Source organism: Myotis myotis, unplaced genomic scaffold (assembly GCF_014108235.1).
Source record: "Myotis myotis isolate mMyoMyo1 unplaced genomic scaffold, mMyoMyo1.p scaffold_m19_p_3, whole genome shotgun sequence".
Classification (NCBI taxonomy): domain Eukaryota; kingdom Metazoa; phylum Chordata; class Mammalia; order Chiroptera; family Vespertilionidae; genus Myotis; species Myotis myotis.
In genome coordinates, this window is record NW_023416335.1 from 211798950 (window position 1) to 211820838 (window position 21889).

Below are 21889 nucleotides of genomic sequence, written 5' to 3' on the forward strand. Positions count from 1 at the left end.
TGGCAGCACAAGGTGCTGTTCCCTGCACGGGACCCACGGGTCACCCGTCTCATGCCCTGCAGGTGTCCCAGGAGAGCATTTTTAACAAGATGACCAGCTCCAACCTGGCCTGCGTCTTTGGGCTGAATTTGATCTGGCCGTCCCAGGGGGCGTCCTCGTTGGGCGCCCTGGTGCCCCTGAACCTGTTCACCGAGCTGCTGATCGAGTACTACGGGAAGGTCTTCAGCGCCCAGGACGCCCGCGGGGAGCCGGGTGCCGGCCCGGCCGGGACAGGGGAGCAGGGCAAACCCTTCGCCGGAGGCCTCGCTGTGCCCACCAGGCCTCCGGCCCCCGGCAGCCGCCCGGAGACGCCGCTGGTGCTGGAAGTGTCCCGCTGACCTCTGCCCATCTGTGCATGCGTGTGTTTTGTAAACTCGCCATTAAATGACCTCCCGTGGCAAGGCCTGGTCCTGGTCCCTCAGCCCTGGCCCACGTCCCTCAGCCGTGGGCAGAGATGTGGTGACAGGTCTGTCAGAACCATAACTCCTGTGGCCTGTCTGAAGATGGGCATTTGTTGGGTGAGGCCTTGTATCTGGCAGCTGCTGCTGCTGCAATGCCGCGTAACAAAGCAGCCACCTGAAACCAGCTGTGGGGCCTCTGTCGGTGGGTCAGCTGAGCAGTGCTGGTCTGGTGGGGGCTTTAGCGGCTGCACGGGGCGCGTTTTACAGGAGGCAGACGGGCAAGCACCTCCTTGCTCTGGCTGCTGTCGCACGTGCTCGCATGCCATTGGCCCACGCCGGTCTCATGGCCAAGGCCGGGACCGCAGTGGGAGGGCTCTGCAGAGTGATTTGGCAAAAGGGGGGGAGGCTGTGGAGAATTGGGGTGGTAAAGCGGGCGACGTGTTCTGGCCCCGTGGTCCTGGCCGTCCTGTTACAAGGTCATGAACCCTCTTGAGCTGCTGGAGAAACATCAGTGTGAGAAGCACATCGACTGGTCGCCTCCTGCACGCGCCCTGACCAGGGCCCCGCTGGGGAGGAGCCTGCCACCGAGGTACATGCCCTTGACCGGGAATCGAACCCAGGACCCTTCTGTCCACCGGCCAACACTCTATCCACTGATTCAGACCGGCCAGGGTTCTTTATTCTATTTGCAAACACACCCTTGCAGCTCTGACCTCCCGGCACAGGGAGCCCGGACCAGGCCTGAGTGGGGTCCCCAAGAGGGTCGCAGTCTGAGCCGAGAAAAGCCCCCAGTCCCCGCCTCGGCCCCTGGAGGAGCCGCTGGCCTCCGCGCCTGCCCCCAGGAGGGCGTCTTGTACTCACCCCTCTCAGCGCATTCCAGAAGCAGCCTCAGGGTCCTGTTGCAGGAAAAAATCCGAGATAGAAATGACGGCTCCCTCACGCACTCACCACTGTGAGCCCCGGAATAACGGCCTTAGATCAGGCCTCATGAATCATGCAGAAAGGTTCACGGTGCGGAACGATCGTGAGAAACACGCCTCACGTGCCCTGATGCCGGAGGGGCCGCGACGCTCCGGTGGCTGCTGTGACCATGGTCTCCCTCTGGCAGGATAAGTGGGCTCGTGGCTTCAGCGTGGGGAGGCCTCGTCAGCCTCCGCGGCATCGAAGCACTATTTCCCCAGCATCTCAGCAAAAGAAGGTGGGCGCCGTGTTACTGCTGAAGCCCTAACCCTCTGGTTGTGCATGTGGCCTCACCTGGAAGTAGGATGACTACGTTTAAGTGAGGTCAGTGGGTGGACCCTTATCCGTTACGCCGTGTCCTTATGAAAAGGGACATTTGGACGCACAGGCGCCCAGGAAGCACGCTGTGTGCAGAGGGAGGCAGAGGCGGGTGATGCGTCCAGGCCAGGGCACGTTGGAGATGGCAGGGCATGCGGGAGATCGCAGGGGACGCGGGAGATGGCAGGGCACGTGGGAGATGGCATACGGGAAATGGCAGGGCATGCGGGAGATGGCAGGGCACGTGGGAGGTGGCAGGGCACGCAGGAGGTTACCAGCGAATGGCACGGAGGGCCATGGGTGAGAACGCCAGGGAAGAATCACTGTCTAAGCAAAGGACCAAGGTCACCAGGGGCTGGTCGCCAGCAGTCTGTCCCGGGCTCAGGAGCAGCCCTGCGGGCACCTGGACCTCGGCCTCCGGCCTCCAGGAGAACATATTTCTGTTGGGGTCTGTGGTGCCTCGTCACGCTGCCCCCCCCCCCCCCCCACACACACACTACGACAGTGTCCCAGCGGCACAGCCCTCTGGGAAGTGGAGTCCCGTCACCACGGTCATGTGAGCAGAGGCCACAGAGAGGGTGACCGTCCAACAGCCTGCACCCTCCATCCCTGAGGGCTTCCATCCCCAAGGGCCAGGGAGCTAGGACGGCCCTGCTCTCTGGGGCCTGGGGCAGATGGGGCTGGGAGAGGTGCTGGAGGGCAGCCCCCCTGCCCCCCAGGGCTGTCCGCACACGGGCACAGGACCCCCGGGTGCTGGCTGGGCAGGCGGAGCTGCAGGAGGCAGATGTCTGCTCACTCTGGGTCCCTTTCATGGCAGAGCTGTCCCAGGGAGGAGGAGGGGGCAGTGAGGGTGCGTCTTTGGAGGGGGTTCCCGTCCTGGTCAGGGGCTGGGGATGGCACCAGCGCCCAGACCCCTGCCCTCGCGGTAGGAGTGGGCTGTGCTGGAACCCGGGGCTGGGGGATGAGGACGAGGCACAGTCCGGGCTCAGGCGCCACACTGCAGTCTTCGCTCTCCAACCTCAGCTCTGTCCTCTCACCCCGGCTTTGCCAGGCCAGGTGGGCTAGCAGGGGGCTCCCAGGGGACCCCTGAGCCAGGGCAGAGGCAGCCCCAAGGCCAGCAGCTCCGTCCCATGATGAAAGCAGTGGAATTCACAGTGGAGGACCAGGCTGGAGGCAGGAGCCGGGAGCCAGCAGCTCAGGCAGAACGCCGGAGGCAGGGGGAGGCCAGCCAAGGCGTTCAGAGGGTAGGCCGAGGCGCGGACCTGGGGCCTGCACCGCCCCACGTTCAGGCAGAAGTCAGAGCCGTCACACTGTGTGACCCTGGGCCCACCGGAAACAGGATGGCTTGTAGCTGACCCCTGCTGGGTGGGCTGTGCAGCCCTGTGCCCCCCTCCTTCCCTCAGACCCCCAGGCCTCCAGCGGGCAGTCACTTTGCGTTGGACCCCCTGCTCTGGCCACAGCTGGACGCACAGGGGTGGCAGGCCTGGCCAAGCAGGGAGCCCGGTGCAGGGGTCTGGCTCCCGTTTGGCTGCTCTCGAGGCCACTGGTTAAGCCCCAGGTGGTTGTGGGGCCTTGGGTGCCCCGCTGCCCGGGAAGCAGCAAAGGCGGGTGATGGCGATCAGTGTGGCCAGCACCGCCCCCTGGTGCCTGGCCTGCTGCTTGTTACTGGCAACCATCGAGTCTGGCCCCAGCAGGTGCACCTGCCACCTCCTGGGGAGGGGTCAGCCCGTAGAGGGCGCCCTGAGCTCCCCTCCTCCCACCCTCCCCAGGGCCCACCTCCGGCCCCTGTGCTCCCAGGGCCTCTGGGCTGAGGCTGCAAACACAAACCACAGGGCTCTGCGATCATCAATCGAGTTTAATGCGTCGTACAGACGAACTACACGGGCAAATTGACGACGAACACTTTTCTCTATCCTTACTACCCACTGGACGGGCCTCCTGGGTCCAAAAAACTAAGTCTCAAGACACGTCAGCAGCTACCCCTCCGGGTCCAACCTTTCACCACCTCCCATTACACTTTTTAAAGTTCAATTCAATCCACCCAAGAAGGAAACGAACCGAGAAAGAACCTGAAGACCTCGCATGGCGAGCCGCGCGGGAATGCATGAATCGGCGCCGACGGTAACCAATACAGCAGACGTGTGCCTCCCAGTTCGCTTTGTTCATCGATAAAAGAATATAAAAATCTTGTTCAACCAGCGTTGAGTGTATTAAAATAGATCTGTATCGTACAACACAGCTTCTCCCGGAGTCGTGGCCAGGACGGCAGGGGCCGTGGCAGCCTGCAGCTCGGACCAGCCTCCCTGCTCCGCGTGTCTGGGGCCGTGTGCGCACGCGCACGCACGTGTTCAATGCAATTTGGCACCGTGTGATATGCTGGGGTGGGGGGGCCCTGCGGCTCCCGGGGCTTCTGTTTGCTGTGCTAGGCCCCTGGGGACTGGAGGCGCTGGTGGGGGTGACCACCGGGGACACAGGAGCCCTTTAAGAGGCAGCACACCCTCCAGGAGAGGGCGAGAGGGGCTCTGTCTCCAAAGGACACACCCCAGGCCACGCCCCCTCCCCGCCCACCCTCGGGTGTCTGGGGCCAGGGGCAGCGGAGGCCACTGTGAGCAGAGACCCTAAGAGCCCCCTTCACATTAAATATCTCACAAAAACGCCACACAAAAACGTAGTCATTTTTTGGCATCGTGTCCGCACTGGCAAGAAGCCAGGGGTGGAATACTTCATCGGCGCTTCGGAAGGAGAGAAAAGGCTTCCGCGGAAGAGGGATGATTCAGCCCCAAACTGAAAACGTGCGCCATGCCTCCCACGCGGCTGCGGCGCCGTCCGGCCCAGAAACTCCAGGGGGAAAAGGCTCCCACAGCAAAATGAGCCCAAAGCATCCGCAAGAGGGAGGCGCAGGCGAGGGAGCGTAGGGACTTGGGGGCGCAGGGACTTGGGGGGCGGTGGCACTGGCGGGAACGCAGCAGCATCCCCTTGAACGTAGAGTTTCAAGTCAAACAGCTGCTAATACTGACAGGTGGGCCTGGGCGACTGGAAGGCACGGGCACCCAGCCCTGGGCATGGCCCCCATGAGGGAGGGCCCTGGCGTCCTACCTAGATTCGCTACCCACTTCTGTCCAACTACCTGCACTACTCGGCTACGTCTGCTTTCCGGCTCCTCCCCACCGGACACGGGTCCTCAGGGGAGCGGGCACGCTGGCTCTCAGCGGGGGCGCCCTGGCCCCTCACACTTCTGCACGAGGGAGGTGTGGGGACAGCCGTGCTGCAAGCCGGAGGCCTGGGCAGTCCCACCACAGCAGGCCGATGGTGCGCCCCACCTGAACGTGATGGGGTCCCGTCTGAACGTGAGGGGGGGCTCCACCCCCACCCCGGGCTGGAGAACTAGGACTCTCGCTCGCTCCACTGCCCTTCCTCCTGCCTTGTTCTGTCTGGCTCTGTTCTTGTCTGAGATTCACATTGTTCATGGTTAAGGCTGACAGACCCCAGGCTGTGGGCCGGGTCCCAGTGGCTCTCCGCCGTGTGAAGACGGCCCTCGGAGTCAGTTGTGTCCCTGGGGGTGCTGGAGGGCCGTGTGCATGGCTGCTGCTGAGGGCTTGGTCCAGGGCCCGGCCAGCAGCGAGGCGGGGCTGGTGGTCGTCATGGTGACCTGGAGCATCTGCTCGCCCTGTATCAGTCTCAGGAGGGCCCGCAGGCGGTCCAAGGATGACTGGGTGCCCCTCTGCCGGGCCAGCAGGCTCATCTTAAGCTCCAGGCATTTCTGTTGGGGTGGGGGGCAGAGAGAAGGGTCTCAGAATTCAACTGTGCAGGCATCCTGGGCGGCACCCCTTCACACCCCCCTCCCAAAGCTCTCCCTCCCCCTGCAGAGGCCTGAAAGCAGCCAGGCAGGGAGCCTCACAAAAAGCAGGCAGCAGTGAAAAATGGAATTAAACAGCAGCCAGACACACAGTTTGTTTTAAACTTAGGGTTACAAATAGTGTGTTTTGGGGGGGCGGGGGGCGTGGGAACCTTCTGCTCACGCTGCAACGCCACCTGCCCACACGCCTGCTCGCCGCTCCTGGAAGAAGCTCAGAGCCAGCTCCGGCCCAGCTGCGCAGCCGCACAAACCTTCAGACGCCAGCCAGGTCCCTGCTCTGTCTCTTGCAGGCGGTATGCTTGCCTTTTTCTAGCCTGTATTTGTATCCTAGCAACACGGTGATGCACGAAGGACTGATATCCCCACTTGGAGCTATTTGCTGCTTAGGCCAATAGCTTAAAATCCCTGAGACCGTGTCCAAAACTCTAAGATAGGAATAATCAGAGTATCTTCATACTACACTTAAAGAGTTTACCAGGACATGGCACTGCTTTTACCATCATTATCACCTCTAGCACCATCACCATCATCAACATCACCATCACCATTATTACCATCATCTCCATCACTATCATCACCATCACCATCATTACCATCATCTCCATCACCACCATCACCATCACCATCACTACCACCATCATTATCACCATCATCATCATCACCACCATCACCATCATCATCACCATCACCACCATCATCTCCATCACCACCATCATCACCACCACCATCACCATCATCACCATTTTTTTTTAAAATATATTTTATTGATTTTTTACAGAGAGGAAGGGAGAGAGATAGAGAGTTAGAAACATCGATTAGCTGCCTCCTGCACATCTCCTACTGGGGATATGCCCGCAACCCAGGTACATGCCCTTGACCGGAATCGAACCTGGGACCCTTCAGTCCGCAGGCCGACGCTCTATCCACTGAGCCAAACCGGTTTTGGCATCATCACCATTATTATCATCATCTCCATCACCACCATCACCATCATCATTACTATCTCCATCACCATCACCACCATCTCCATCACCACCACCATCACCACCACCACCATCACCATCATTATTATCATCATCTCCATCACCACCATCACCATCATCATTACTATCTCCATCATCACCATCACCACCATCACCACCACCATCACCATCATCATCATTACTATCTCCATCACCATCACCATCATCTCCATCACCACCACCATCATCTCCATCACCACCACCACCATCATCATCATTACTATCTCCATCATCACCACCACCACCACCACCATCACCATCACATCTATCACCATTGTCCTATCACCGCCCTGCGGCGGGGGAGCATTATGTCCACTTTGCACAACAGGACACTGGCTGAGACGGCTCAGAGCTGAGGAGGAGCAGACACCGATGCTCAGTTGCTTGATAACCATCTGTCGAGTGAGTCACCTCTGACTCGCTGCGTGACGCTGGCGAGTCTCCCTCCTCTGGGGCCTCAGTAACCAGACAGCGATGCTTTGGATCTACGTGGTTCCAGGGCAGCCCCACCCCACACCCCGAGCCCCGCGCACCTTCACGGCCGAGGCCAGGCGCCGGTCCCGCTCCTCCAGCTGCCGGTGCTCGCTCTGCAGCTGGCTGCCTCTCTGCAGCAGCTTTTGCTTCTCCTCTTCTTTGACTGGAGAGAGGACCGGGCCGCGCCCAGGGGGCAGGTCAGCAGTGGGGCTCCGAGGTCTACGCCTACAGGCCACACCCTCCCACAGGAGCCCGTGGCCCTGGCTGGACGCACGGGGACTGGAAGGCCATCCTCCCAGCTACTGCCCTGCACGGCCCCATCCAGGGCCCTCTTTTCAGAGTTCCGGCCAGAACAGCCTCCAATGGGCCTGGAGGAGGAGAGAAGGGAGCAGGTGCCCTTGCCCGAGTCCTACCTGTCTTGTGGGTGACGTAGGAGCGCACGATGGCCAGCATCCCGGTCCAGGGCACAGCTCCGTCTTTCTTTAAGGCCTGCAGGGCAGAGGGGACCTGAGCAGGCAGCCAGGTGAGGACCCGCCACACCCCGAGTATGGGGCCCTGGGGAGGCACGAGCACTCTGAGCTGCAGGTTCCTCAGCCGGGACCCAGGATGGGGCCGTCCCTGTGTGGGGTCTGGGTCCCAGGGGCTGCTGGACGAGGGTAGGATCTGCTTGTCACCAGGGCCTCAAACAGGGCCTGGCACAAGCAGGGCTGAATTCTTCGGTGAAAGAATACATCAATGAGCACTTGTCTTGTTCCCATGTCCCGGGACCCGAGAGCAGCGGGGACAAAGCCGGGACCCAGGGAGGCCCCACCATCACGCTGGAGTGGGAAACTGCCCCGCAGAGCGCTGTGACCCTGGGCAAGCACAATGCAGGGGCCTGTTCGACAACCAGCCCCCCCACACCCCCTGCCTCCGCGTCGGCACCCTCTGCAGGGACCACCCGGAAGCACAGGTTTGCTCAGGCGAACCGACCCCCATACCTTCTGCTGGCACTTGGGGCACACCCACACGCCCTTGGGCGCGGCCTTGAGGGGCGGGTCCAGGCAGCCGAGGTGGTAGGCGCCCGGGCAGGTGCCGCAGGGCTGCAGGTCGGCCCCTCTCTGGCAGGCCGCGCAGTGCTCATCATGGGCGATCTCGCTCTGGAAGGAGGCCGGAGGTGAGCGCCGGCTCAGCCGCTGCCACCTGCCTGCTCGCGACCCAGCCACGTTCAGCGGTTCCAGGAGGAGGGAGGGGCCGGACGGGACCGGGAGGGGCAGCAGGGTCCTGGCACCCGTGGCATTTAGCAGGGTCACGGAGTGGCCCCAGTGTCCCGATCCTTCCACCTGAGACAGGGCTCCAGGTGAGGGGGCGGGGCAGGGGGTCCTGCTGCGAGGCTGGTTAACAGCCCCCTCGGGTCTGCATTGTACCAGGGGCGCCTGTCGGGGGGCGGGGAGGGGGCTGTGCGCATGTCACTCCTCACAGTCCTCTTACAGCACCAGGTCTACCCTGTGGCTCCTCCATCTCCACAGCCGTCCTGTGGTTGGTGGGAGACTCGGCGAGAAGGCACACACAGCACCACCGGGTAGGAACCCAGGGGAGGTTAGCTACCCCTCCCTCAGCAAGGTCACTTGCAGTCACCTTCAGTCTCTACTTACACACCTCCAGGCCCGGGAGCTCACTACCTTTCAAGCCTAGGCTCGCTCTGAGTGGAGTGTTCGTAACCAAACCCCGTGACCTGCACAATCTGCGTGATCTCCCCCACCCAAGAGAACCCCCCCCCCCTGCCGCACCTTATGTCTGTTCTCTACCCACATTAGCATCTCCCACCCTCAGACTCGGAAGGGACCAGAGGGCTCTCACCAGGGATGAGCCGTGCCACCAGGACACCGACTCCAATGGCTGACTCTGAAGGAGGCCTCAGACCCTGCCCTCACCTCTACTTTCAGTTCAAGGACCCAGAGAGGGTGCGCTGCTTGCCCGAGGTCACACAGCGAGCTGGGGGTGGAACTAGGACGAGCATCTGGGTCTCCTACCTCGAAACCAAGGCCCCTCCCGCACTGGGGGCTCTGAGGGGGCGGGGCTCGGGCTCGAGGCACCTGCCGTCCCCACGCCTGCATGGCTGGGCACGGGGCGGCTGCGGACAAACGCGCCAGGCCCACCGGCCCGATCACGCCAGTGCAGGCTCATTGGGACAACGGCACAGCGTGAGCGGAGTTTACACCATCACCTATTGCTTCTCGGCGGCTTGATCGTTACAGGCACGTAGGGACTGGAGGCCTCTTAGAATTAGATCGGAAACATACAGAGAAACACCGAATAAATTCTGAGCCAGGCCTTTGGATGAGGTCACAGCCAGCCAATGCTCTGGGAGGCAGGGACGTGCGTAAGCATGGGGGACTGGGGACTCACAGGATCACAGAAAGATGGGTGTCTGGGCAAGACCCTGCCGGTGTAACCCCTCGGGGGTGGGCAGTGAGCACACAGTGAGCCAGGCAGAGACAGGAAGAGCCCAATGGCACCCAGGCCTTCATGGCTCCTGGGTCCTCCCATCCTCAGCACCGGGCAGAGAGAGAGCTTCAGCTTGAACCGGCGGGCTGCCCCCTGCCGGGCAGGCTGGGAAATGGACAGGGGCAAAGCTCTGGGCACCAAGGGCAGAGCCCAAAGGCCCTCTGCTCCGCCCCAGGGCAGCAGGACACTGGCCCTCACCTTTGCCAGGAGTGATGCTACCTGGATGGGAAGCATGCCCCACCCCCTGGGTATGAAGAAAGGGGACACATACCTTCCAGCAGGGGTCCTCATTGGCTGGCACAGGGAGGAAGGGCGAGAACATGTTAGTGGGCATCTGGGGAGCACCAATCAGGACTGGAGTCCATGAGGCCCGGTGTGGCCAGGTTCTCACCCAGGGCATGATGGGTTGTTACAGGCCCCAGTGACAGCTGGTTCTCACCCAGGGCATGATGGGAGCATTACAGGCCCCAGTGACAGCTGGTTCTCACCCAGGGCATGATGGGAGTGTTACAGGCCCCAGTGACAGCTGGTTCTCACCCAGGGCATGATGGGAGAATCACAGAATCACAGGCCCTAGTGTGGCCAGGTTCTCACCCAGGGCATGATGGGAGTAAGGGTTTCTGCCCTGGTCACGGCAAGGACCCTCCACGGACCAGGCTCATCGTGGCCCGAGTTCTCGAGGAGCAGGGCAGCGGGAGCATAGGGGGAGGGAAGCATCGCTCCAGTGGGACTACGGGACTCACTCTGAACTCCTCTGTTGCCCGTAGCCCACTCATTCTAGTGAGTGAGGCCCAGCACACATCCTAATGACCAAGCCGGGCTGCAGACGCCACCAGCAGTGGGAGGCCCTGCTTCATGTGCACACTCCACAGCGTACAAAGCGCTGTCATGCTCACCCCCGTGCCACTGTCCTCACGGCCCATTTTACACACCAGTAAACCAAGGCCCGGGAGGTGGCGTGACGTGTCAAAGGTCAGAGTCCCAAGAGGAGGCAGGTCGTTTCCTGCCCGAGGACTACTTGTTCTCTAACTGGGAATGAAGGGCACCCTCCTGGTGGGTGTTGTGACTGTGGATGTTCGTGGAGGCTGGTTTCTTGGCCCCGAGGTCCTGCAGTGGGCAGGGCTGGCAGAGGGGGGCGGGGCCCATGCATCCTGGGGTGAAGGCCCGGGCCAGGTCCCAGCCTGCCAGTGCCCTGAGGTGCGGAAGGATCCCGAGGCCCAGGGGGCGGTCTGGTCCTGGCCACACAGCTCTGACCACACAGTGAGTCATCGAGGCAGGGCCGGGCCGAGGACTCCAGGTTCCCACGTGCTGCCCAGGGCAGCTCATGAGGGTGTGTGAGGCGCCCGGCCAGCTGCCTGGTGGGGAGGAGAGGCTCTCTCCAGGGCTGTGTGGTGGCAGGTGGCATCCGGGCAAGGCCACAGGGCAGAGGCCAGGAAGCACTGGCTGCAGATGCAGGTGCTGGGAGGTGGGAGGGAGTGAGGGCCCTTCCTGGCACTGGGTCCTCACCCCGACCCAGGTCAGCTCTGTGGTGGGCGGGTCCTGCCGCAGTGGCCATGGGCACCACGGGGCCTGGCCCTGCTCACCTCGTGCCGTGAGGAACAGGGGGCTGTTCAGGTAGCTGGACGCCAGCCGCTTCCTCTGCAGGCACAGAAAACAAGACAAAACCACCGTCGGGGAGCCCTCCTCAGGCTGCAATCCCTGCCCAGGGCTCACCAACAGCCCCCACCCAGGCTCTGGGCCCCGCCGGACACCCGGGGAGGCAGACACGGGGACAGGCCCGGGGACGCAGGGCCGGGCAGAGGAGGTGGGCGGGGGCCTGTCCCTCACCAGGGTGGAGTGGTCCCGGCTCCCTGTGGGGACATCTATCCCACTAGGAAGGACGTGAGGACCACACGGGGCAAATCAGTAACAGAGCAGACTGTGGTGCCCCATCTGCCCGTCTTTCCTCTTGGCTGCTCTAGGGTCCGGGGAAACAAGGGGTGCTACGGGTTAGCTCCCAACCCCCACTTCCGCCTGTGGCCTGGGAGCCCTGGCGCCAGACAAGGGCCTCTGCATCCTGGCGGCCTCGGGCGCCGCAGCCTCAGACGGAAGCTCCCAGAGGGGGCTCTCCCACCCCAGGCCACGCGGTCTCGGCCTTGGTGGTTGGAGGGGGCTCTGGCTGTGATCGCACAGAAGGATTGTTCTAGGGCAGCCGTGGGCAAACTATGGCCCGTTTGAAATGAATAAAACTAAAAAAAAAAAAAGACCGTACCCTTTTATGTAATGACGTTTACTTTGAATTTATATTAGTTCACACAAACACTCCATCCATGCTTTTGTTCCGGCCCTCCGGTCCAGGTTAAGAACCCATTGTGGCCCTCGAGTCAAAATGTTTGCCCACCCCTGCTCTAGAGTCTTGTTTGGCTTAAACCCGTCTCTTGGGCTGAGGTCCGGCCTTGGGAGGAGCCCATGGAGGGGCTGCCCTTGACCCTACGTATGTGTCCAGGGCTCAAGGGCACCGGCTTCACGTTGGTCCCTGACATGCTCACAGGTCGCCTCTGGCCCCGGCCACAGGCTTTGGAGACCAGGGCCTGGCTTTGCAGGTCAGAGAGAGAAGGTTTCGTCCACGAACAGCAAGGGACGGGCCTCATCAACCAGAGAACCCGCCACTCCGGTGACACGCCTACAAACGGGCCACGGTGCTCGGGGACCCGCCTCAGGGACAGGGCTGCCTCCCTCCCCACCGAGCTCCATGCACGGGCTGTGGACCTGGGACAACCCGGGGAAGTGCAGGCCACTTTCCCGACCCCTCCAGGCCCCCGGAGCCCTGCCGGCCTCGGGACACGCCTCTGCCTCAGCTTTGGACTCTGGGGCCTTAGAAACACTGCTTCCAGCGAGGGGGTCACTCCCAGGTGCCCCACTGCCCGTGCCCTGCGACCCGCACCCAGGGAGCGCGTGTGACAGCTCAGCCGACATGTCCGTCTCCAGCCTCCTCTCTCAATGGACCCTGGGCTCCGGGGTGAAGCAGGATGATTGACCGGGAGGGCGGGTGAGGGGGGCCAGCCGCAGCCTCCCTCCCTGCGGAAGGCGGCCTCACCTCAGTCTCCAGGAGGCCGCTGTAGGCGGGGTTGGCGGTGCTTCTCCGCTTCCGCTCCTGGCGTTTGCTCTGGATTTCTGCAAGGCAGACGCCATGGTCACCATCCTTCCCGCCCAGGAGCTGTCACACAGCCTGTCTGCACAGCACCGATGCCCGGAGCAGGCTGGGGTCTCCAGGCATCGCCCCCCCAACCCCCAGGCAGGACACGCCCACTGGGCTCAGGCTGGAGGGGACGGTTGGCAGGGAGGTGGCAGGTGTCCAGACACCCACTCGGCTCAGGGCCCCATGGGCCGTCACCCAGCCTGGGGCTGTCTCTCTTAGAACCCTGCACGCCGGGTGCCTCTGGGCAGATGCTGGCCTGGCTGAGGCAAAGGGCTCCCGGGGGCAGGCTGTAGCTCAGGTGGCCTCGCCCCCCGAAGCCCCAGGCACGGAGTCTTCCAAGAGGCCTGGGCTGGCCGCCATGGCTGGCACTGGGGCGGGCCTCCCAGAAGCTGGTTCACCCTTGGGCACTGCCCTCTGACCAGGGGGACTGAGTCCCACTGCTCCGGGCTGATTCCAGCAGACCACCCGCCCCACCTGTCATGAGGGCCAGTTCCAGCCCGTCCTGCTGTGGAACCTTACCTTCCAGGTGCTCCGTGGTAACCAGGCCCAGCGCCACCATGAAGGCGATTTTCTGAGGTTAGGAAACAGAAGTGTTACCTCATTTCATCATTCGTCCATTCATTCATTCATCCATCCATTCATCATTCACTCATTCTACAGGCACTGCTCAGACCCGTATGCCCTGGCTCCTCGCTGTGTGTCTCCTTAGCTTTAACCTAATGGACTTTCTCTGCCTGGGACCCCACCCCAGACCCACGTGACATTTAGTCCTCACGCCTCCTCAGCTGCTCTGGGCTGTGAGCTTCTCAGCAGCCCTCGTTTCTATGGCCTTGATGGTTGTGAGGAGGGCAGGGACTCTGCAGGCGGCCCCTCCACTGGGATTTGCCCGATGAGGTTCTCAGGGTTACAGCGGGGTCGTGGGCTGGGGAAGAAGACACAGAGGAAATGCCTTCTCATTACATCCTGTCGGGGACGTGCTGTCCACTGGCCAGTGATGCCGACTGGGCACCTGGCTGAAGTGCGCCTGGCAGGGTTCCCACCGGGACCTTCCCTTCACCCCATCCCCCGCCCCTTTTTTTTCTGGCTAACCCTCACCTGAGAACATTTTTCCATTGATTTTTAGAGAGAGTGGAGAGGAGGAAAGACACAGAGAAATATCGATGTGAGAGAGACACATCGATTAGTTGCCTCGGGCATGCACCCCGACCACCCCAACTAGGCCGGGATCGAGCCTGCAACCGAGGTATGTGCCCTTAACAGGAACGGAACCCCGAGACCCTTCAATCTGCAGGCCGACACTCTCCACTGAGCCGACCTGCGAGGCCGCCCGCCTCTGTGGGAGGTCACCATGCACAGCCCCCGCCCCGGAGCTGGCCATTCCTGGGCTCTGGGCGCCATGCAGACTTTTAAAGAATTGTATGTGGTGGGATTTGTGAATATTCCCCTTTGCGGTGTTTGGATTTTTGAATCTTGGCTAGAGATTGAGGTTATAAAGCAAGTCGGCTGTGTTTTATTTCAGTACCTATAGTTCACATTTTACATTTAGGTTTCGGATCCACCTGGAATTTCTCTGAGAATAAGGGAATCAATGGGCATATTTACTGGGATGATGTCCAAATTATAAGTGAACTTAGGGCACAACGATAACTTTACATAATACTAACATTTCCTACCCAAACCACGGTGCGCCTCTATTCTTTTTGTCTTCGGGGTTTTTAAACTTTCAAGTGGGTGTTGGATATTTTATTATGATTATTCCGAGGCATTTAATCTTCTTGTTGCTATTGTAAAAGGGACTGTCCATAAAGTTTCGTACATTAATATTACACCCGCCGCCACGCTGCATTCTCTTAGTGTCTGTGGGAGTTTTCATCCATTCTCTTGGGTTTTCTACCTCATTTCAAACAGTGACTGTTCATCCTCTCTAATTTTTACTTCTCTGCTGTTAAAAAGCCTTCTCAACGCCAGCTGTCAATGATATTCTCTGATTCACTTTAAGTCCCAACTACAACAGACAAGACCATCTCACCGTTGATTCCACCTCCCACCTTCTCTCCCTCCTCCTCTCAACTGGACTCAGCTGAGCCTTGGCCCATCACTGGAGCAGGCAACATTTAAACCGCCGACATCCTTAGCCCGTTTCGGCTTTACTCTGCAGTTATTAAAGGTGCCGCCTCAGTGTTGGTGCCAAAGTGGCCCCGGCTGCTCGGGATCAACTGAGGTTGAGTCTGTAGTAGTTTCTCCTGAAGGGCTCATGGGAGCCCATCTCCCAAGTTCTTGGCAGATTTGAAACGTTTTTGCAGCCCTGGCCGGGTAGCTCAGCTGATAAGAGCATCGTCCTGATACACGAAGGTTGCAGGTTCAATTCCCGGTCAGAGCACACACAAGAACCAACTAATGAATGCATAAATAAGTGGAATGACAAAAATCAATGTTTCTCCCTCTCTCTCCCCCTTCCTCCCTTACTAAAATCAATCAATAAAAATTTTGTAAAAACCCACAAACGTTTTTGTAGCCCAGCCTGTGTGGCTCAGTGGTTGAACGTCGACCTATGAACCAGGAGGTCATGGTTCGATTCCTGGTCAGGGCATATGCCCAAATTGTGGGCTCACTCCCTCTCTCATCATTGATGCTTCTACCTTTCTCTCCCTCCTCTCCCTTCCTCTCTGAAATCAATAAAAATATATATTTTTAAAAAATTTTTGTAGCCTCTCCGCTTGAAGGCCAGCCCGGCTGGGCGGACAGTCCTGGGCTCTGCCCTCAGGACCTTCCCGTGGCGCTCGGCTGTGCTGCGTGGACAGGTCAGGGCCAGCCTGGCTGGGTGGACAGTCCTGGGCTCTGCCCTCAGGACCTTCCCGTGGCGCTCGGCTGTGCTGCGTGGACAGGTCAGGGCCAGCCTGGCCGTTTCCCTCTGAAGTCACTGGATCAGGACCCTTTCCCTTCCGCTGAAGGTCAGTGCCTTTCCTGGGCCGTCTCCACGCCGACTGACCATTTCCCCTTGTGCCCAGCGTGGTCATTCAATGTGCAAACCAAATGATTTCATAAACGTTTGTGGATTATACTTCAAAATCACGGAAGCATCCCCACACCAAGAACAGTGGGTCCCCGCATCCCAGTCCTGTAAGAGGTGCACCCGGGTTAATGCCAGACTAATGACATGACGAAGGGGCCACAGGGCTGCTGCAGGGGAACTGGGTCCAGGCTGCAGGGCAGTGCCCCCTGGTTTCCATATCACTTCCGGGCCCTGCGGCTGACTGGACAGTGGCAGGGCCTCTGGGAGCCCCCAGGACCAGCACCGCTTCACTGGCCGGATCTGGGAAGTCTGTGCTGGGCGAATACCAGGCCTCGGGGCCCATGCTCCTGCTTCCACACTCAGCCTCCCCTGCCTCCCACAGGAGATAACTTCCGTGCTCATCTGAGGACAGGTAACAGGCCGAAACCGGTTTGGCTCAGTGGATAGAGCGTCGGCCTGCGGACTGAAGGGTCCTGGGTTCGATTCCGGTCAAGGGCATGTACCTGGGTTGCGGGCACATCCCCAGTAGGAGATGTGCAGGAGGCAGCTGATCGATGTTTCTCTCTCATCGATGTTTCTGGCTCTCTATCTCTCTCCCTTCCTCTCTGTGGAAAATCAATAAAATATATTTAAATAATAATAAAAAAAAAAGAGGACAGGTAACAGGCAGCTCGCAGGAGCCACCTGCCTACGTGTTATATTCTAATTCACAGCACCGCGGGGGACTGTTGGGGTTTGACTGTATCCTGCTCCACCATCCTGGTGGACACCTCCCATTCTCCAATTCTCCAATTATCTACCTGTTGTTGTACCTTCTTTGCTTGTCTTCTGTAGGTACCACTTTCTAATGTTCAAAAACTCATTCTTCCTGTTTCATTTGTATAATTTCCTCCCTTCTGCCCGTGTTGTCCCTCGCTGTGTCTCCTGCCGTCGATGGTACCCTCTGCTCATCCATTTACGTATTTATTTCTGTGATAGTTTTTATTATTTTTCCTAAATAATTCCAGCTCAGGTTGCACTGTCTCCAGTCCTTTGGCCATTTGGCCTCCTCTCCCCTCAGTCCTCAGGTTCCAGCTTTGCAGTTTCCTTCTTGGCGGCGATGAGTTTGTCTTTTCAGTTTGTCACCCTTCCTTTTCACATCCTTTCCTGTCTCCTGGGGGGAAAGCTCCCACATTCACCTCCTTCTCCTCTGCTGACTTAGAAGTGATAGGTGGCATTTTATTACTTTTGGCAATTAGTGTAGATGTTTGAAGTATATGTTCTTAGCTATACCTTTTCCTAATGAAGTCTAAAATCAATATTTCTCTCTTTTTTTTGGAAGGTTAATATTTCTATCTTTCCCAACACGCTAACCTTAGCATGTTCTAACTTCCTCTAAAACATCACTGACCAACTTCTTATTGCCGCCTAGAATTTTCCTTTTACCTGTTTTGAAAAAAAAAACTGGGGCCCTGGCCGGTTTGACTCCGTGGATAATCAACCTGTGGACTGAAGGGTCCTGGGTTTGATTCCAGTCAAAGGCATAAGCCCGGGTTGCGAGCTTGATTCCCAATGGGGGGCGTGCAGGAAGCAGCCAATCAATGATTCTCTCTCATCACTGATGTTTCTCTCTCCCTCTCCCTTCCTTTCTGAAATCAATATTAAAAACAAAAAAGTGGGTATTTTTTTGCAGTCTGTGCTTAAAGGTGTTACCTGCCACGAAACGACCGTGGTGCTCGTGGTGGCCCTCACACCCACGTGCTGGCCCCCGTCTTCTCACTACAGCACAGTTCTCACTGGTGGTTGTGGGTGGCAGGCCTCTTAGTCTTTCTATGTCTAACGATGTGTGTTTTGCCCTGGCCCTTGAAGAATGGGTTCAGCCGGTGTGAAACCAAGTTGGCAGTTCCTTCCTCTCAGCAGTCTGCGGGCGCTACTCTGCCGGCTCCTGGCAGCCCCCAGCGTGCCCGCCGTTCCTTGGTGGCGGCCTGTGGCGCTGCCCTAGTAGTTTTCACGATCTCTCCTTTCTATTCTTGGACACAGATGTCTAGCCTCTAGATTTACTCTTATTCATCCGGCCTGAGAGACAGAGATGACTTTTGATCTAAGAACTCACATGGATGCTCCTCAATCCTAGAAAATGTTTAGCTTCGCTCTTCAATTATTGCTTCTTCCCGCCCCCAGCCCTTCTCCCATGCGACCGAAGCTCTCGTTCCCCCTCCTCCTGGCTCTTTCCTGCTTCTACCTGCACCTGCAGTGAGTGTGTTTTTAACTTTGTGTCTGTGCTGCACCTGCAGGGACAACCCCAAGCGGCACTACCGCCATCCTGCCTGCTTCTTTTCATTTGTTTTTTCCTTTATGTTGTTGTGTGTTTTTCTTTTTCTCTTCGTGTCTGGTTCTTTTTATTTCCTCTAATCACCATGTTTTCATTACCAGGTTTTCAAATAATGTTCGTATTCGCCCAATCTTGTTCCAAGTGTTGATTTATTGTCATTCCCAGCATGAGAGCTCTTCCTGTGTTTTAGAATTCCGTCTACAGACTCATTTGGGGCACACGTCCTTTTTTTCTGTTAGCTTTATTTTTCACTTTTTCTCCCTCCTGCTTAACCTTCCCTTCCCAGTTTGTAATTGTCTGGGCCTCCCCCCCGCCACGCCCCCCCCCCACTGCCACCCCCCGTGCAGCTGTGACCCAGGCTCAGACTGGCTCCCGTACAAGCAGGGTAGCCTGGTTCTATCCCTCTCTCGCCCGAAGAACTTTGGGGACTCACGGTCTCACGTGAGCTGCCCCCCTCCTGGTCCCCTCTGAGCCTGGAGCCCAGGCGTCCTGCTCCAACTGGAGTCTGGATACAGCCACGCCTTTGTCCCCACCTAGGTTTTATCTGTTGTTGCTGTGGGTCTGCGGATGGGGACACCCAAGAGGAATCCTGATGGCATGTACGTGGATGAATTCCAAGAAGGGCGTGACTTCCTTATTTCTGAGAGGCCCTCTAGCTGCAGAGTGAATGGACAGGGAGGAGCCCATCTAGGGGCAGGGAGACCCAGCCGGGGAGAGACGGGCAGACTGGGGCCTTGGCAGCAGGGCTGGTACGGAGGGGGCAGCATCTGAGCGCACAGGCGTGGCCCAGAGGCAGCCGGGCTGGGGATGCAGTCAGAGCCTCCCCAGCTGGCCCTGCTCTGGCTGGCTCTGTGCAGGGCACGCGGTGGTCCGAGGGTGGCCAGATGACGCCGGAGGCCAGGACAACAGGTGGCCTCGTGCACTTAACCGGGACTGCGCGTGCACAGGTTTGAAGGCGCCACGGCTGCTCCGAGCCCTCTTTAAAAAGAAACCTTGACAGGATTTTTATGCCGAGACCCACTGTAATTGCAAGTTCTATTGAAGCCATTACATGTATTTATGATAATTATGTAGTTAGATGTAATTATACTAATTGTATAAATGCGCAATAACCGACTAAGATAACTTTGAGAGAACAAAGAATCCACCCAGAAAGCCCTCCCGAAGGTTAAGAGTGTGCAAGACCCACGGGGGACAGAGGGGTGCTCGTGGGAGCCTGGCTCCGAGCCAGACCCAGAGCTCACGGTGCAGCAGGTGCTGGGAGTGCTTGCCCGTTGCCATGGAACCGAAATGCCTGTCTGTCAAGATAAAATTGGGCCTGGGGCCACCGAGGAGCCTTGGTTCCAGGTCGGCCCGGATGAATCCCCGCAGGCTTTGTGGACACGCAGGACAACGATCACGTCCCTCTCCTGCTCAAAGCTATGCCATGGCTCCCTAGTACCCAGGAATGAAGTTCCACCGCGGCAGCCGGCGTCAGGGCTCCAGGGTGGGGCTCTGGTCCACTGAGCCGAGCTGCGGAACCATCCGTGCAGGGGGCACACACCGGCTGACTCCCGCGGGCCTGCGGAGCCCTCCCACCTCCATGCGGTTGCCCAGGCAGCACCCTCTCCCTGCTCGCCCTCCCTCTTGCCTCCCGCCCCTCTGTAGAGACCCTGCCCGTTCCCCGGGCCCCGCTGGTCACGCCCCTCGGGTCCTCCCCGGTGGAAGCCGGCCCTCTCTCTGCACCTCAGAGTCTGAACGGGTCACTCTCCGGTGACGCCCGGCGTCTGTTAACCCCAGTCCCAAGGCCGTGCCTGTCGGCCGGCAGGTGAGTGTCCCTGGGGCCAGGACACGTCCGCCCTTGACTGGGCCCCCACCGTCAGCAGAGCCTGGCGTGAGTCATGCTCCCGAATAACTGATCGCACTGAGATGACTTCTCGCAATAAAGACATTGGTAACAAGAATCCTAAGGCGCTGTGGGAGCCCCAGGACCTCTTCTCCCCGCTGGGCGGGGTGGTCAGGGGACGCTGCCTGGCGGAGACCGTGTCTGAAGGCAACGTGCGATAAATGGGAGCTGGGCGGGGGCAGAAAGGGGGCCAGGCGGGCAGGCACGTGGGAGAGGCCCAGGACGCAGCAGCAGCACAAGGGCCCTCACCTGCTGTGACCCAAAGCCGCTGCCTCTCCCACCTCCATCGGTGCAGGTGGCATTAGGAGGGGCAGTGAGAGCCGGTCCTCCTTCCTCCTTCCGCAGGGGTTGGGGGAGGGGGGGGGTGCTATGTAGAATTTCTGGAAAGTTCTATGGGCACCTTTAGGAGACATCAGCACCTCCCGCACCAGCCTTGGGCAGTGGTTGACTTCCCAGGCACTCGAGAGTCCTGTTCTGCCCGCCTTCAGGCACTCGTGATTGGTCACGGGCAGAGAGAAGAGCCTTGATTGGTCACAGCAGAGAGAGCCGTGATTGGTCACAGCAGAGAGGAGAGTCGTAATTGGTCACAGCGGAGAGAGCCGTGATTGGTCACAGGCATAGAGAGTTGTGATTGGTCACAGCATAGAGATGAGCCGTGATTGGTCACAGCAGAGAGAAAAGCCGTGATTGGTCACAGCAGAGAGAGAAGAGCCATGATTGGTCACAGCAGAGAGAAGAGCCGTGATTGGTCACAGCAGAGAGAAGAGCCGTGATTGGTCACAGCAGAGAGAAGAGCCGTGATTGGCCACAGCAGAGAGAAGAGCCGTGATTGGCCACAGCAGAGAGAAGAGCCGTGATTGGCCACAGCAGAGAGACGAGCCGGGGCTGCTTTAGGGCCAGTGCTTCTGCCCCGAGGGCAGCAAGGTCCAAGGACGGGAACACGGAGGGGCCAGACGGAGCCAGGGCCTTAGGGCTCGATGGTGGGTGCCCTGCAGCGTCCCAGGCACCGCACCGTGGACTCAGGGCCAGGAGAGAAGCCGTACCTCCCACCTCACCGGCGGGACGGAGGGGTTCGCCCGTCACACCCGGGAGCCAGCAGCAGGGGTGCAAATGCAGGCAGCAGGTTCCAGCCCCGGGCGGGCCACTCAGCCTGCGCTCAGCGCCCCCACTCGGAGCCCCCGCTGCACAGGGCGGCCGGGGCTTGTCAGCTGCCTCCGTGAGGCCCTCCCACCCCGACAGCAGTCCGCGGACACAGCGCCTACCTCGGGGTTCTCCTGGCTCGGGGGCCGGTCTTCCTTCCTCTTGGCGGCCTGAGCTCCCTGAGACGGCTCCTCCGTGGGCGGCCGCGACTCGGCCTTGCTCTCGGGTTGGGTCTGCACTTGAGGCTGAATGATGATGACCTGGAAGGTACAGCGCAGGGAGGGGGATGAGGGGTGCTGGGGGGGGGGGTTAGAAGGGGTGAGGGTGGGAGGGAGGGAAGCGGGAGGGGGAGCTGGGAGGTCCGGGGGGGCCTGGGTGACAGGCCCTGCAGTGGCAGGATCACGGGGTGAGGCGGCTTGCACGGAGCTTGCAGGCTGTGGCAGGGCCTGTGCCTCCACAGCCCCTCCCCGTGAGGATGGTCTGCAGGAGAACGGGCCTGGGTTCCGTCCTGTGCTCCCGTGTCCCAGCTGTGGATTCGGGAGGTCACGCTGCCTCTACCCTCAGCTACCACGGAATGCCGACCTCCGGCAGCGAGGGCAGGAGAACTCCTTTATCCCCAACGCAGATGCAGGTAAACTGAGGCCGAGGGGGAGCAGGGGGCTGGGACACTTCCCTGCTCTGTCCCGGCTGCAGGGCCTGGCACCCACTTCCCTCCTCCCCCTTGGGCCCCAGGCCACCGTGTCTGAGGTGCTCCCACTTGGCCGAGGCGGGCGAGGGAGGGTGGGAATAATGCTGTTTTTCTCAC

At 59.7% G+C, this 21889-nt stretch overlaps 2 protein-coding genes across 4 annotated transcripts in view; one reads left to right on the plus strand and one right to left on the minus strand.

Moving 5' to 3' along the window:
* The window catches only part of ARHGAP8 (Rho GTPase activating protein 8), a 39085-nt gene extending 35521 nt beyond the window's left edge, over positions 1-3564 (plus strand). Inside the window, exon 12 of one of the 2 annotated variants that reach the window (XM_036297976.1) lies at positions 63-3564. In XM_036297976.1, the coding sequence (XP_036153869.1) occupies positions 63-377 (315 nt within the window). In that variant the 3' untranslated portion in view covers positions 378-3564. The remainder of the gene's footprint in view (positions 1-62) is intronic. The other variant, XM_036297975.1, reaches the window with a different exon arrangement.
* Positions 3563-21889, minus strand: part of PHF21B (PHD finger protein 21B) — a 52047-nt gene continuing 33720 nt past the window's right edge. For both annotated transcript variants that reach the window (XM_036297974.1, XM_036297973.1), the window contains 9 exons: positions 21207-21344; positions 13255-13306; positions 12634-12710; positions 11141-11195; positions 9829-9851; positions 8051-8209; positions 7484-7559; positions 7130-7233; positions 3563-5478 (listed from right to left, as the gene is read on the minus strand). In XM_036297974.1, the coding sequence (XP_036153867.1) occupies positions 5260-5478; positions 7130-7233; positions 7484-7559; positions 8051-8209; positions 9829-9851; positions 11141-11195; positions 12634-12710; positions 13255-13306; positions 21207-21344 (903 nt within the window). In that variant the 3' untranslated portion in view covers positions 3563-5259. The remainder of the gene's footprint in view (positions 5479-7129; positions 7234-7483; positions 7560-8050; positions 8210-9828; positions 9852-11140; positions 11196-12633; positions 12711-13254; positions 13307-21206; positions 21345-21889) is intronic.